Here is a 13,816-nt window from a genome sequence, read left to right as displayed (position 1 = left end):
GTGCGGAGCAGCCGCACCATGTATTGCACATCTGTATATAATTAAATGTCAGATCGTTTGGCACAACAAATTAGATGTTATTTGTAAGGTCGCTGACCAGGTCAAAGTCAGGTCATGGTTTCAGCGAAGTCAGCTTGTAGGGAATCGTTCAATCAGATGCAACAGTTGACTGTTAGACGAAGCCATGCATCTCTGAGATGCTTTCTTAGGCAACACAAATATTGAATGAGCAAATTACTTTGACCTAAGGTCAGGTCAAAAGGTCAGACCAGGGCCAAAACCGGCTGTTTTATTACTCTGGGGCTTGTTGTATGGGATAGTTTCTCGTGCTCCTTTCGAATTTGCTGATAGCAGGAACCACATTATGCATCTTCCATCGACTTCTGAGAGTTCAGAATAGATCATTGACCTAAATTGGCCTAGGTCAATATTTTGTTTTAGAAGCATACTGCCTGTCGTAATCTATGTCGCTTATTAAAATGCAAATCTCAAAGCAGTCTTGCATGATTTTGGTCACCATTACCTTCAACAGGTCAAACAAGGTTACTGACCTTAAATTAACATGTGAACTTGTGCTTAGAAACAGTTATCTAGGTTCTGGGGGCACTTCAGAGACCAACCTGGAATTTAAAGTTGTTTGACCTTATTTGACCTAAAAGTCGTGACCTACGAATCTCGAACTTTGACCTAAGTGAGTTCGCGTACAGGTCAACACACCTTGTAAACTTGGTGTCCCTAGCTCTCTTAGTTTCCGAGATCTCGGGAGATCCAATTGACCTCCTACCGGAACGAAGGGTATCCGGCCTGCCACCCGGGCGCCTCCTATCTAGCCTGCCACCCGGGCGCGTGTTAAAAATTTGAACAGAATTGATTTCGCGGTAGCTTCTGGTTTGTGTTCTGGTTACAACGTAAAGTAACAATGAAACGAAGAAAACCGTATCCCTTGTTAATAAGTAAACTGTATCCGGGGACATCTTTTTGTGGGGGATCACCATAAAGGAGGCTTTTGTCAACCTTGTGTTCCTCTCAGCAAGGCTCTGGCTACTCCTGCCTGCACACAAAAGCAGATCAAGTCATCTACGTTGAATGACGGCAGTCAAGTGCCCGTTGGGCCAATTCATACCTAAAGTAGGCAGCTTCCCGGCAGCATTTTTCTGGGGTGGCGTGGTGTAAGGGAATATAACTTGGGAAAGGGTACGGTTGCAGGTATCCAGCACATGTTTTGCATCTCAAATAGCAGCAATGCTGATCCAGAAATGTGTAACAAAGCAGGCATACCATCAGTTCGGGGTCAGTCATTCCGAGACAGCCGGGCCAGGACAGTGGTCACCGACGGCGGACGGGAGCAGTGCTCAGACAAGGAATATATTACAGGATGGCTTTTATTCTGTGGCTAGGTTTTCAAAGGAGAATCTCCAGTTCTATGGCTTTGGTCACGTGGTTTTTGACGATTTCAAGATCCGAATTTGCTTCCGCCTAAAATGCCTCGCAAAGTGTTATCTCTTGAAAGCACCCAGCGAAATGAAGGCGCGTGAAAAATCCGTCGCAATGTGAGCCATCGATTTACTTTCAAATTTCTCGCCAGCCTACGCTCAGGCCGTATTTTGGCATCTACCCTGTGGAGACAGATGCCTCCTCAATAACCCAAAATCCCTACCCGCTCGTGGAATTTCGGCTTCCCAGGAAAGACAACGTTGAAATGGACAAATTATCTTGGGAAGCTAGATGGTCTTAGTTCCCGAGTGACAATGATGAGTCGGATAGGCAAAAGTGTGCATCAGTGAGAAACAGCTCTAAAAGCATACCTAGGATAGAAGTCATTACATTTGAATGAAGAGCGATAACCTCCATCTCTATCCCTTAGCCCCCCCCCCCACACCCAGTTCGTCGGGTTTGTTTTCCAGAAAAAGTTCCTTAAGTACACCCTGAGCCTGCCCCCCACTTTTTGAAACGTTCCTACACCTATGCCCACCTTGAAAAGTGGAGGCATGACACACTGCCCCCCCCCCCCCCCCCCCCCTGTCTCCACACCCCTAGCCATGGCCAGAGGCCAGCGCCAGCGCATAATGCAACTGGAGCCAGACGTTAAATTCCGTGCTTGACACCTGCACTCCGAAGACATCCGTCCTGTGACGAAAGCTTGCCATCAATGCCGGGATGCGTGCAGATTTCTAAAAATCAGCTCTCTCGACTCACAACCATTCAGAGGTGATGAAAAGCGGCCTTAATAGTCCGCTTGGATGACTGATTTGACGGATGATATGAAGCTGGCCTGGCATCGGTCCATAATCCATACCATATCGTGCACTGTTTCACACACGCTTTGCCGGAGATGCCACTCACCTTTGGTGCACTGGGCGCGAAGTTCAATGAGTGTCAAATAAGTGGTGGACCAAAGTTTCCAGCCTCCAAAATTAAATATTGAACTTGAACTTACTTAATCAATATGGAGCTTAAACAAGAAGGCATTTTCCCGACTAACCACATCCCTCACAACAGTTCACTTGCGATCTTTTTCATGTAACCATTTGCGTGCAATGTTTTTTAGAAAGAACATTGCACTTGTGATCTTTTATTTTTTGCTCACGACTTTTTATGCCACCATATGCCCTGCGATCTTTTGCGCTGTAATCTTTCAGTGCAACCAATGATGGACGCGACTCAAAATGAAAGATGGGACTCGATTCCCACCGGAACGTGCACTGAAAATAAATGGATTTTCGGGCCTAGGCGCAACAAGGCGGGGCTTTAAAGATATGGCGACCTGCTGCCTTTCCGCGGCCACTGAGCGCGGCACTCAGCCATACGACCAGATTGGTATGACGCAGTAGGCATAGACCACCTCATGCCGCCAGCTTTCTGCTCACTTTGGAATGAATGACAAAACAGGATCGCGGTGCATACCATGGTGTGTGGTAAGCCGGTCTGAGCATTTATGACTTTCGTTCACTCTTCTCAGGATCACGGTGTATACCATGGTATGTGGTGAGCGGGTCTGAGTATTTATGACTCTCGTTCGCTCTTCTCAGGATCACAGTGAATACCATGGTGTGTGGTGAGCGGGTCTGAGTATCTGTGACTCTCGTTCGCTCTTCTCAGGATCACGGTGTATACCATTGTGTGTCGTGAGCGGGTCTGAGGATTTGTGACGCTCGTTCGCTCTTCTCAGGATCCAAGGTGTACACCATGGTATGTGGTAAGCGGATCTGAGCATTTGTGACGCTCGTTCGCTCTTATTAGGATCATGGTGTATACCATGGTGTGTGGTAAGCAGGTCTGAGAACTTGTGACGCTCGTTCGCTCTTCTCAGGATCCGAGGTGTACGCCATGGTGTATGGTAAGCGGATCTGAGCACTTGTGACGCTCCTTCGCTCTTCTCAGGATGAGAGGTGTAGGCCATGGTGTGTGGTGAGCGGGTCTGAGCATTTGTGATGCCCGTTCACTCTTCCCCAGGAGAACGGTCATGGCTTCACCGATCAGGACCTCCGCGCAGTGGAAACATTCGGCGTGTTCTGTGGGCTTGGCATCCACAACAGCCAGATGTACGAGCACGCTTGTGAGTAGTCCATTCCACCATTCTAGAAAGGAGCGAGGGCGATGGCCACCGCCAGATTGCGCAGCTGAGGCACTGGAGACCTCGTTAGCTCATCAACTGACGTTTTGTACCTTGTTATCAGATTGTCACGTCGTAACATAGATACTGCCAGTGATGCAAACTTTACGCCGTCTTTTGACAATTTGACCCGTCATTTCACGACATAAACACAGCTCTGGAAAATAAGACACATTTAACATGTTTGAAAGCAGAGACGTGTTACGCATCTGGCAAGGCGCTCATAATTGCTTTGCAAGACGTAAGTCGAAGAAAATTGGAAGAAAAATTTTGTGAGATTTAAAAAAGTCTGAAAGTTTCCCAACAACAATATAAGCCATTGGATGGCCACAGATGCTTACAGTGCTCCGATGTGTTATGTAAGCACCACCCTAGCTGTTCGTCCAGTCCTTCCTTCGCCGGTTACGTCATTTATTGCTGACCCCTAAAAAAACAGCAAAAGACATTGACTTCTTAATCGAACGTCGCTTAAGCAAGCCAAGCCAAGCCAGCTTCACAAAGTGGGCCCGAAGGAAAGAACTGCTGACTATGCCGTTTTGAGCCGCCTCCGTGCGTGGGGTGCGTTGTCGTGTCCCGCACACTCCCCACAGATGGGCTGTGAGCCGCCATCTGTGGCGACTACCCAGCCTCCACAGCTCCCGGGCTCTGAGTTAGCCGCCGTCCATTTTCCGCACCGTGCCGTGAGCCCCCTCTACCCTTGCCCCTGATTCGCCGAGCGTGGAGCCGCTCTCCATCCACCTGCTCCATCCACAGACGTCACGGATCCAACGGCATTGATCGAGGTGCTCGTGAGCCTCCCCCACCGCGCCCCACCCACGTGTGTGCCCAGTCCTAACTCCCCCCCCCCCCCCGTCCTCTGCCTGTTGTGTCGTCGGTGTTCCCCACGGCCGCGGAACACTAACATTATCATGCGGGTCGTGAGGACTGGTCGCCAAGGTTTAAGGAAATCTGTCGTTAGTCCTACATGGGTGCATGGAAAATGCGGATTAGAATGGCCGTGAGCCCCACTCATCTTCTGCTCGGTGGTGGACAGCTTGCTTCGGGCATTAACCGCCCCATCTCACCCACGTGCCGCGTCTCGCGCTGCCACGTTGGCTGGGTCATGCGTGGTGAGCCTGTCAGCCTCGCCGGCTCCATTGTCTGTGGAGCCGAGGCGGCTCTACCGGCCTGCTTGTTGTGCCGCGCGAGCCGAGACGAAGCCAGAGCCGCCAGACCAGAGCCGTAGCCGGAGCGACCGATCGGTCACAGAGCGTCGCAGCTCCCACTGCATTGATCGGAAAACTTGACCGGCCGCCGAGCCGGCCGTGATCAGCCTGGTTAGCCGGAGGCGCGCGGTCGACACGGTATCCTCCGGGGCCCGCCCACGCGCCACCTTTCCCACAGTGGCCCCCCGCCCCCCGGCCTCGAGGGCACGTTCGCTTGTTACGACACCCGGGAGCACGGCAGCTGGGCGCGCCCCTATTGCTTCCCGTCTCGCAGCACGTGGAGCGTGGAGCCCGCCCCATCCATGCATATGACCATGGTCACGGTGTGAGCGCGAGCAAGGCTAAGGGAGAGCCGCGTTTTCTACACCCGAATCACCACTAGCAATGCTTTTGCGGCAGGATGCCAGTTAATATCTTCGATATATCTCGTAGTTTTTCACCACACTTTCTTTTCATAACAGAAAGGAAGGTTTTTAGCTCCTGTTCTTTCGGCATTTCATGAATCTATCTGTTAACAGCCTTGAACATACCAGGAGGTGCCGCTTAAACGGCGTCTTAGTGCTAGAAATGATGGTATAGCCTGTATTCAATATTTCGAGCTGTGCTCATCCTTAAGAGCGGAGATGGTGAGGCGATGAGATGAGTCGATGCGATCATGTGAGGCGGTATCGATGGTGAGGAGACGTGTGACCTTCATCCCCTGGAGGGTGGTTGCAGCTCGAAATATTAAGTCTCATACTCGTTCTTAGCACTACAACGTTGTTTAACCAGTACCTACCGGTATACCGAAGGTTGAAGGTAAGAGCTTTCGGCTCATGATAAAACATGATTTCACTTCATAGGCCTGCCTTTCAAAGCGGGTGTATCACCCATTTCCGAAAAACTGCATCACTCAATGTCGACGTACTTTGACCTGAGGGCATTGTGCTGGCCGGTATTGCTATGAAACCTGTTCCATCACCTGCTGCTGGCTTTTGGTTGTTATTTGCCGTCCGCTTACCGTACGAAGCGGGCACACAACTGCTATTACGCCTGGCCTGTATGCCTGCTTCTTGGGAGCACGCATTCAACTTATGATGGGAAGGCCCCAGCTACAAATGATGGCACAACACCCCTCGCCACTTCTTTGCCATTTCAGCTTAATTTTTCTGCTAGAATTGAGTTTCAGCTTGGATCAAATTGATGGTTTGAACTTTTCTCGTGGTGCTTCCCTCTCCTCACTCGTCAGTACGTTGAAACTAAGACTTTGCAAGACAAGAGGCAACGCAAGGAGCGAACAACACGCAAATAGCAACCAAAAGAAAGCCAAATTCTTAACTAATGTCCTAAACTTAAGTTCTTGGCTTCCATATGACAGTCAAGAGGTGCAGAAATATTCTGCATACACATACAATGCGACCGTTGCTTTTCTATAGGTTCTGTATGACGATATCATTACAAGCCTAAGTGACCTCACAGCTCTTGCAGAAGGAAAAATACCTTCATAACGATCCTTGCCTCGTGAATAAGCAAGGAGTAGACTAATGCACTTTCAAAGCCACCACCTCATTTCTCCTGAAGGAGCATAACAGACCGCGTTGCATATGCTCTTGTTGTTTCAGCCCAGTTTGAATGTTGCTTTCTTATCGTTTGCATCGTTCAGAAGCACCTGGACATCTCTGACATTCTTAACACGCGCTCGGGTGAGGTTGACCCCCAAAGGTTTTTCCAGAATGCTTTCAGAACGCCGCGGCGTAGCTGCGCCAAATTTTGCATAGCTGTAGAAATTGAATGGCGAATCGTTTGACATCAAACATTTAGATGTACCTTGTAAGGTCGCTAACCTATGGCAGGCCAAAGTCAGGCCATGGTTTCAGCGAAGGCAATTTTAGGGAATCGTCCAATCTGATACAACAAAGGAGCGTTTGACGAAGTCCTACATCTCTGAGATGCTTTCTTAGGTAACAAAAATATGGAATGCGCAGATTACGCTGACCTAAGGTCAAGTATGAAGGTCAAGCCAAGGTCACAACCAACCTGGCTTATTGCTCTGGTGCTTGCTGTATGGGATAATTTCTAGTGCTCATTTCAAGTTTATTGACAGCGGGAACCGCATCATACATCTTCCATTGACTCCTAAGAGGTCAGATAACGTCGTTGGCCTAACTTAACCCGGGTCGACAATTTGTTTTTGGAACATGCTGCCTTGTGTAATCTTTGTCGCTTACTCAGATGCAAAACTCGGAGCAGTCTTGTATGCTTATGGTCACCATAACCTTCGAAAGGTAAAAATAGGCCACTGACCTCAAATGGGCTTAGACACCCTCTGCTTAGAAACAGTTGCCTAGGTTTTGGGGGCACTTTGGAGACCAACCTGAAATTTGACCTTGTTTGACCTTGTTTGGCCAAAAGGTAATGACCTGGGAAGCTTAGACTTTTACCTAAGAGAGTTCACGTACAGGTCAATACACTCTGTAAATTTGGTGTCTCTAGCTTTTTTTCTTTCTGAGATCGCAGGGGGGATCAAATTGACCCTCCCCACCCGAACGAAGGGTATCCAGCCGGCCACCCGAGCGCGTGTTAATGTTCTCGGATTTTTCTGGACTTTGGGTGGATCACCTCGCTCAAAGTTTATGAGTATCGTGCTTGGAAACTTAACAGCAAAGAAAATAAAGCCTGTTAGATGCTGTTCCGAACCGGAAAGCTACGCTACCACTGAAAACAGCGGCGTGGAAGCGCTTAAGCCGGTGCGGGAGGGCACCAGAGCCGGGCTGTCCACTGGCTCTGGCGCCGGAGCGGCCGTCGACGCCGTCCGCTACCACGGCACTGCGTCACCAGGCCGGCTGATGGCCAAACAGCGTGTGGCGCTGGAGTGCCTCTCCTACCACGCCACGGCCAGCGCAGAGAGCACAGCACAGCTGGCCGCCCGGCACGTGCCCTCCGCTCACGAGCTGAACCTCTACAGGTGAGTGTTGGACATAGCTGAACCCATACCGGTGAGCGCTGGTTGCGTGCCGCCGGCTCACTCCCCTGCCGGTGAGTGCTGGGCATAGCTGAGCCCGTACCGGTGAGCACCGGCTATGTGCCGCCGGCTCACACCCCTGCCGGTGAGTGCTGGTCATAGCTGAGCCCGTACCAGTGAGCACCCGTCACGTGCCGCCGGCTCACGCCCCTGCCGGTGAGTGCTGGGCATAGCTGAGCCCGTACCGGTGAACACCAGTCACGCGTCGCCGGCTCACGCCCCTGCCAGTGAGTGCTGGGCATAGCTGAGCCCGTACCGGTGAGCACCCGTCACGTGCCGCCGGCTCACGCCCCTGCCGGTGAGTGCTGGGCATAGCTGAGCCCGTACCGGTGAACACCAGTCACGCGTCGCCGGCTCACGCCCCTGCCGGTGAGTGCTGGGCATAGCTGAGCCCGTACCGGTGAGCACCCGTCACGTGCCGCCGGCTCACGCCCCTGCCGGTGAGTGCTGGGCATAGCTGAGCCCGTACCGGTGAGCACCGGTCACGTGCCGCCGGCTCACGCCCCTGCCGGTGAGTGCGGGGCTGGGACGGGCGGCTCCGGCTGTGCGTGGTGGTCACTGCGCTACAGCATCAGGCTGGTACAGCGCAGTGCTGAGCTGGTGCAGGAACGGAATCCGTTCTGGTGAGTGCTGAGTTGGCGCAGTTAGCACTGATCTAGAACAGGAGCAGGACCTGTGCGAGCGAGTAGTTGGCTGATGCAATAGCTGCATCTACACCCGACAGCAGTTGATGTATCAATTGAACAGCTGCGGACAGCTAATCGACTGGTACCGCACCTGACCGCCTGCATGAGATCTTGGCATGAGCGCACAGTAACTGTATCCATGCCAGCTACATATCGTTTCGTCCGCAACCCAACAAAAGGTTTAGTTGTGGGGTTGAACAGCAGATAAGCCTAGACAAGAGGGTAGTGGCCTGCAGTGCTCTTGCAAGCATTGGGGCTGCCCGCCACTGCTTGCGCCGATGGATCTGATGCACACCGTGGTTTGTAGAAGAGTCGAAGCACCAGTGACTGTTTATGCGCCCTGTGCTGCAGCTATCAGTTCGACGACATGGATCTGGACACAAAAGACACTTGCACTGCTGCCATCCGAATGTTTAAAGACACAAATATGATCAAGAAGTTTCGGATTCCATATGATGTGAGTAGTGCCCCTACCAAACACGAGCTGTGTATGCTATGTGCCGTCCAGTACGCCAGTGATGCAATGGACTGGTTGTGGAGCGTGATATTCGGGCTGCTGGTATCGCCTTCAAGTGTACTATTATAGTCGCCCTTTGCGACTGACAAAAGTCGCCCGCAGGGTGTGTCGTGCATTATCATGCTCATCAACCCGGCATTTCCTCCATTAAATCAGGGTCGATTGGGACCAAAAATATCACACCATATCTTACACTGACCGACGGTGTTGACAAAAGTCACGCCACGTCACGTACCGGCAGTAGAGAGGCGGCCGACGGCCGGCTTCTGACGTACCGGCAATAGAGAGGCAGCCGATGGCCGGGTCTTGACGTACCGGCAGTAGAGAGGCAGCCAACGGCCGGCTGCTGACGTACCGGCAGTAGAGAGGCAGCCAACGGCCGGCTGCTGACGTACCGGCAGTAGAGAGGCAGCCGACGGCCGGCTCTTGACGTACCGGCAGTAGAGATTTAGCTATTCCTGCAGGCTTCGATGGCCTTTCGCGAGCATAATTTTGGAAAATCGCTTGCCGCCAATATCAAGCGTCAAGACCATTTCTTAAACTTCATGGGCATTCCAGCCAATCATGATTTTAGTTTTAACAGGGAGTGCACGGTAATGTGCTGAGCGCTGTCTGGCGTACAAACAGCAGAGCCGAAAGGTTTTCATAAATCGCACCAAGCGTAGGCAAAAAAGGTCTCCCAGTAGACATCAGTGTTTATCACAATGACCAGCTTACTATTTACAAATGTGCAAAGCGTAAACAAAGCTGTTGTAACCAAGTATCAGCACGCGTGTGTGTTAAGCCTCGGGTGGCGATTAAGGATGCGTGAGACGATTCAGGCAAGGAATGGAACATTTCGGATTAGAATGCGCACGCAGATTTGCTTGTGCTAACTGTCATTGCTCAGACGTCTTACGTAGCCTTATGCTCACTCTCTCGTTTAAACTGCTTTCAATGAAATAAAACAAACTGCTTTAGTCAGAGTATATCTCGACAGCCAACCTCTACTATCCCAAAGTTTAAGTGATAATGCCTCATTTTATTCTTAAAGCAATTTATTTTATTCCAACGAGAGCGAGAGTCCAGGACTATGCAAAACATCAGTCGCTCTCATCACTCATCACCATGCTGCTCTCATCTCCATCTCAACACCTTATATATGTATTGTACATATATATATATATATATATATATATATATATATATATATATATATATTATATTGCATATATTTATATATTGGTACGGAGAACATAACGAAGTATGCAGAGTTGTGTAAGAATTCGTTTGTCTGTTTAGGGCTGGAGAGAGTCCGTTAATGGATATACTTTCCCGAATTTTAAGGCATGTGCTGTCATTGCTCGTCCCTAAAATGTCATTGTTGTCCGTCAGTTGTTGTGTCAATGTCCCATCGTGTTCGTGTCGCATGTGGTCCAGAGGGGGTGCCCCGTCACTTAAGTGCATTGTCAGGCGTCGTGAGAGTGTCGCTGTGGCCACACCAATGTAGTGTATGTAACGAAGTATGCAGCCTTCGATGTTGCATTTGAATTGATGCACTACATTGGCACATTTTAGTTTGTCGGGTTTGTCTGGGCTGTTTCTCATTGCAAAGCTAGATATTTTCTTATTACGATAATAAATGACGATGTCTACTTCATGGTCGTTTTTTGTCTTTAACATGTCGAGAGATAATTCCCGTAAAGCTTTTTCGTCTTGCTTATGGGCAGATGCCATTAGATTTCGATGATACAGTTTGACGGTTGGTTGGATGCTTTGTCTTGGTTTGCTGTGAAAGTGTCTTGCCATATGTCGTATTTCGTTTTCAACGTCAGATTACAGTACAGTTGGGATCGCTGTATCTGGCTGGGTGGTGTGATCACAGAGCGAGCACAGCAGGGTTCGCTGTCCGTCACCAAAATTGAAATTACCCGTGTGCAAACACCTTGTCACTTCGTATATATGTATAGATAGATAGATAGATAGATAGATAGATAGATAGATAGATAGATAGATATATATATATATATATATATATATATATATATATGTATATATATACACATATATATATATATATATATATATATATATATATATATATATATATATATATACGAAGTACCCTCAATTAGTCATGCTTCATTTGTGTTCTCCATACCAATATATAAATATATGCAATATAACATATATATATATATATATATATATATATATATATATATATATATATATATATATATATATATATATATACATGTGAGTGATTGTGTGTGTGTGTGTGTGTGTGTGTGTGTGTGTGTGTGTGTGTGTGTGTGTGTGTGTGTGTGTGTGTGTGTGTGTGTGTGTGTGTGTGTGTGTGTGTGTGTGTGTGTGTGTGTGTGTGTGTGTGTGTGTGTGTGTGTGTGTGTGTGTGTGTGTGTGTGTGTGTGTGTGTGTGTGTGTGTGTGTTATAGTGTGTTATATCCTAATGTCAGAGTGTGTACAGATTCAGAACAGCACCGTGTCTCAAGACTAAGTTTTGAGTTCTTCTTCTCTCTTGTTTTTCCTTCAGCAATGCAGCATAGCTTTAAACGTCAGGTGTGTTTAATATAACCATGGCCTTGCGAACATGCCGTTTCACCAGTTCCTCTTGGCACTGCTTGGACTTGCCTATACGGATCATCAAGTGCAGTCATTCGAGTACGTGTAAATGTGTATGTGGCGGGCTTAAAACGCATGCGTGTATGCGTGTGTGCGAACGAGCGTGCGTGCGTGCGTGCGTGCGTGCGTGCGTACGTGTGTGTGTGCGTGCGCGTGCACCTGGGGACGTACGTGCGTGCGAGCATGCGCGCGTGCATGCCAACGTGCGTGTGTGCGAGCGAGTGTGCGTGCGTGCGTGCGTGTGGGCGTGAGTACCTGGTGTGTGAATAGGTACTCGTCAGTGTTATAATACGCATGTGTAGTTGCACGTTCTGTTATCTGAGCCTTTCGTGCTTTGTTTGTTGGTGCGATTTTATATAATGTTGCGTCGTCGCTCTTGCATATCGTCGAAACCCATGCTCAATTTTTGAACAGTACGAAGTGGCAAAGTGTTTGTGCAAGGGTGAATTTCAGTTTATGTGACAGGCAGCGAACCTAGCTGTTCGCTCTGTGATCCTACCACTCAGTCAGGCACAGCCATCCCAATTGTATTATGATCCTACCACCCAGCCAAGTACAGTCATCGCAGCTGGCCACCGCTCCGGTCTGTCATGGCCTCATCGGCGTTGTGTTGCCGACAGGTGCTTTGTCGCTGGATTCTCAGTGTACAGAAGAACTATAGGCCCGTGAAGTATCACAACTGGCGGCATGCCCTGAACGTAACACAGGCCATGTTCACGCTGCTGCGAACTGGCAAGATGGGCAATTTCGTCTCCGACCAGGAGGTAACAAAGCACGCGCACCGCGCTCGCATGAGTCATACCGATGTCGTTGCACTCACACATTTGCGCAAGTCCTCTAAGGATGAGCACAGCTTGAAACATTGAATAACGCCAATATAATCGTCGTTCCAACACTATCACGTCTTTTGGCCAGCAACTCGTGGCAAAGTGAAGGTTATCAACTCAGTATAGGAACGTTAAACTTATTATGTCAAATAAACAGTACCTGAACGTCGTTTTTTCTTAGCTGTTGCCATCCTTTTTTGTCCTGATCTAGTCGCAATCTGGTGAAAACTTGCCAATCTTTCCGGAGTGGCGTAACATATAAAGATGCTGGAAAAACGAAAGCATATCGGGTACGTTTATTAGGGTATGTAGGGCACACTGATCATGACATTGATACTAATACCTTTAGGCACCACCAGTGTGCCAGCACTTCAGTGACATTTCTGCATCTCCTTGGTTGTTTTTTCTCCCGACATGTATTGGGCGGGGGAACGGGGCTCAGAGGAATATTGTGAGTGGGGGCTCGGACCAACATCGGGGAGAGAGCCTCCTGAGCCTCTTGAGAGAGAGCATCTGAGAGAGCCTCTTGGGCCTCCAAAAGTACATGACGTGCTGCCTCTGGTATTACCAAATACAATTATCGCAAATAGTTCCTTTGCGGTGCACATTATTTTAGCCAGACATCGCCCGGCATCCTAGAGAATAATACATGAATTTCTAGACTTACATTCACCTGAAGAGAGCATGCTGGCCACACTACAGTGAATTTGGTGACACAATTTGGCTCATTTCAATTCAGCACGCAAGAGTTCACCGTATAGCATCAATATTTTGCAAGCAGGTATATTCAAACACAGTGTGCCAGATTGACAGCACGGAGTGACAGCGCGTTTATAAGCAGCGGAGAAACTCTCCACCGGTAACACCAACTTTAGTGAAACAAATTGTGCAGCAGATGGCGCAGTGCGGAGCCTGCGTACTGCTCAGCGTGCGGGCAAACAGAACCATTTTATCACGTTCGTCGAGTTGGTGTCGTATCCGTATTCAGATTCATTGTCAAGTTCAGATTTCCAAAAGCAATCTCCCCTGGCCAAACCCGTTGAGTTATTCACGCATCTGCAATTTTCGTTCCTCAGTCACTTAGTTTGACCTTAACAGGTCACTGAACAGTCAAAACCTACGTCCCTTGGTATCCCTTCGTTTGTCGAAGAAATTCGATAGAATGGATATCATTTTGATACTCGTGATGTCCACCTTCGTCACATCTAAACAAATTCGCTCTCAAGGTCAAAGGTCAGGGTCACATCAAATTAGATATCCTGGCATTTATTTGCTCATGAAAAAAGAGCACAACAATGCTGACATGTTGAGCAAATTCAAATAAGCGAATTCTTGTGACGCGTAC

The 13,816-nt window shown here is 49.0% G+C and overlaps 1 protein-coding gene across 1 annotated transcript in view; it reads left to right on the top strand.

Moving 5' to 3' along the window:
- LOC119114507 (cGMP-specific 3',5'-cyclic phosphodiesterase) overlaps positions 1–13,816 on the top strand; it is a 75,376-nt gene that overhangs the window by 26,605 nt on the left and 34,955 nt on the right. The window contains exons 10-13 of the mRNA XM_037238616.1: positions 3,454–3,556; positions 7,636–7,762; positions 8,857–8,962; positions 12,265–12,408. Of these exons, the coding sequence (XP_037094511.1) occupies positions 3,454–3,556; positions 7,636–7,762; positions 8,857–8,962; positions 12,265–12,408 (480 nt within the window). The remainder of the gene's footprint in view (positions 1–3,453; positions 3,557–7,635; positions 7,763–8,856; positions 8,963–12,264; positions 12,409–13,816) is intronic.

Source organism: Pollicipes pollicipes, unplaced genomic scaffold (genome assembly GCF_011947565.3).
Source record: "Pollicipes pollicipes isolate AB1234 unplaced genomic scaffold, Ppol_2.1 Scaffold_860;HRSCAF=989_pilon_pilon_pilon, whole genome shotgun sequence".
Classification (NCBI taxonomy): domain Eukaryota; kingdom Metazoa; phylum Arthropoda; class Thecostraca; order Pollicipedomorpha; family Pollicipedidae; genus Pollicipes; species Pollicipes pollicipes.
This window is presented reverse-complemented; position numbering and strand designations above follow the sequence as displayed.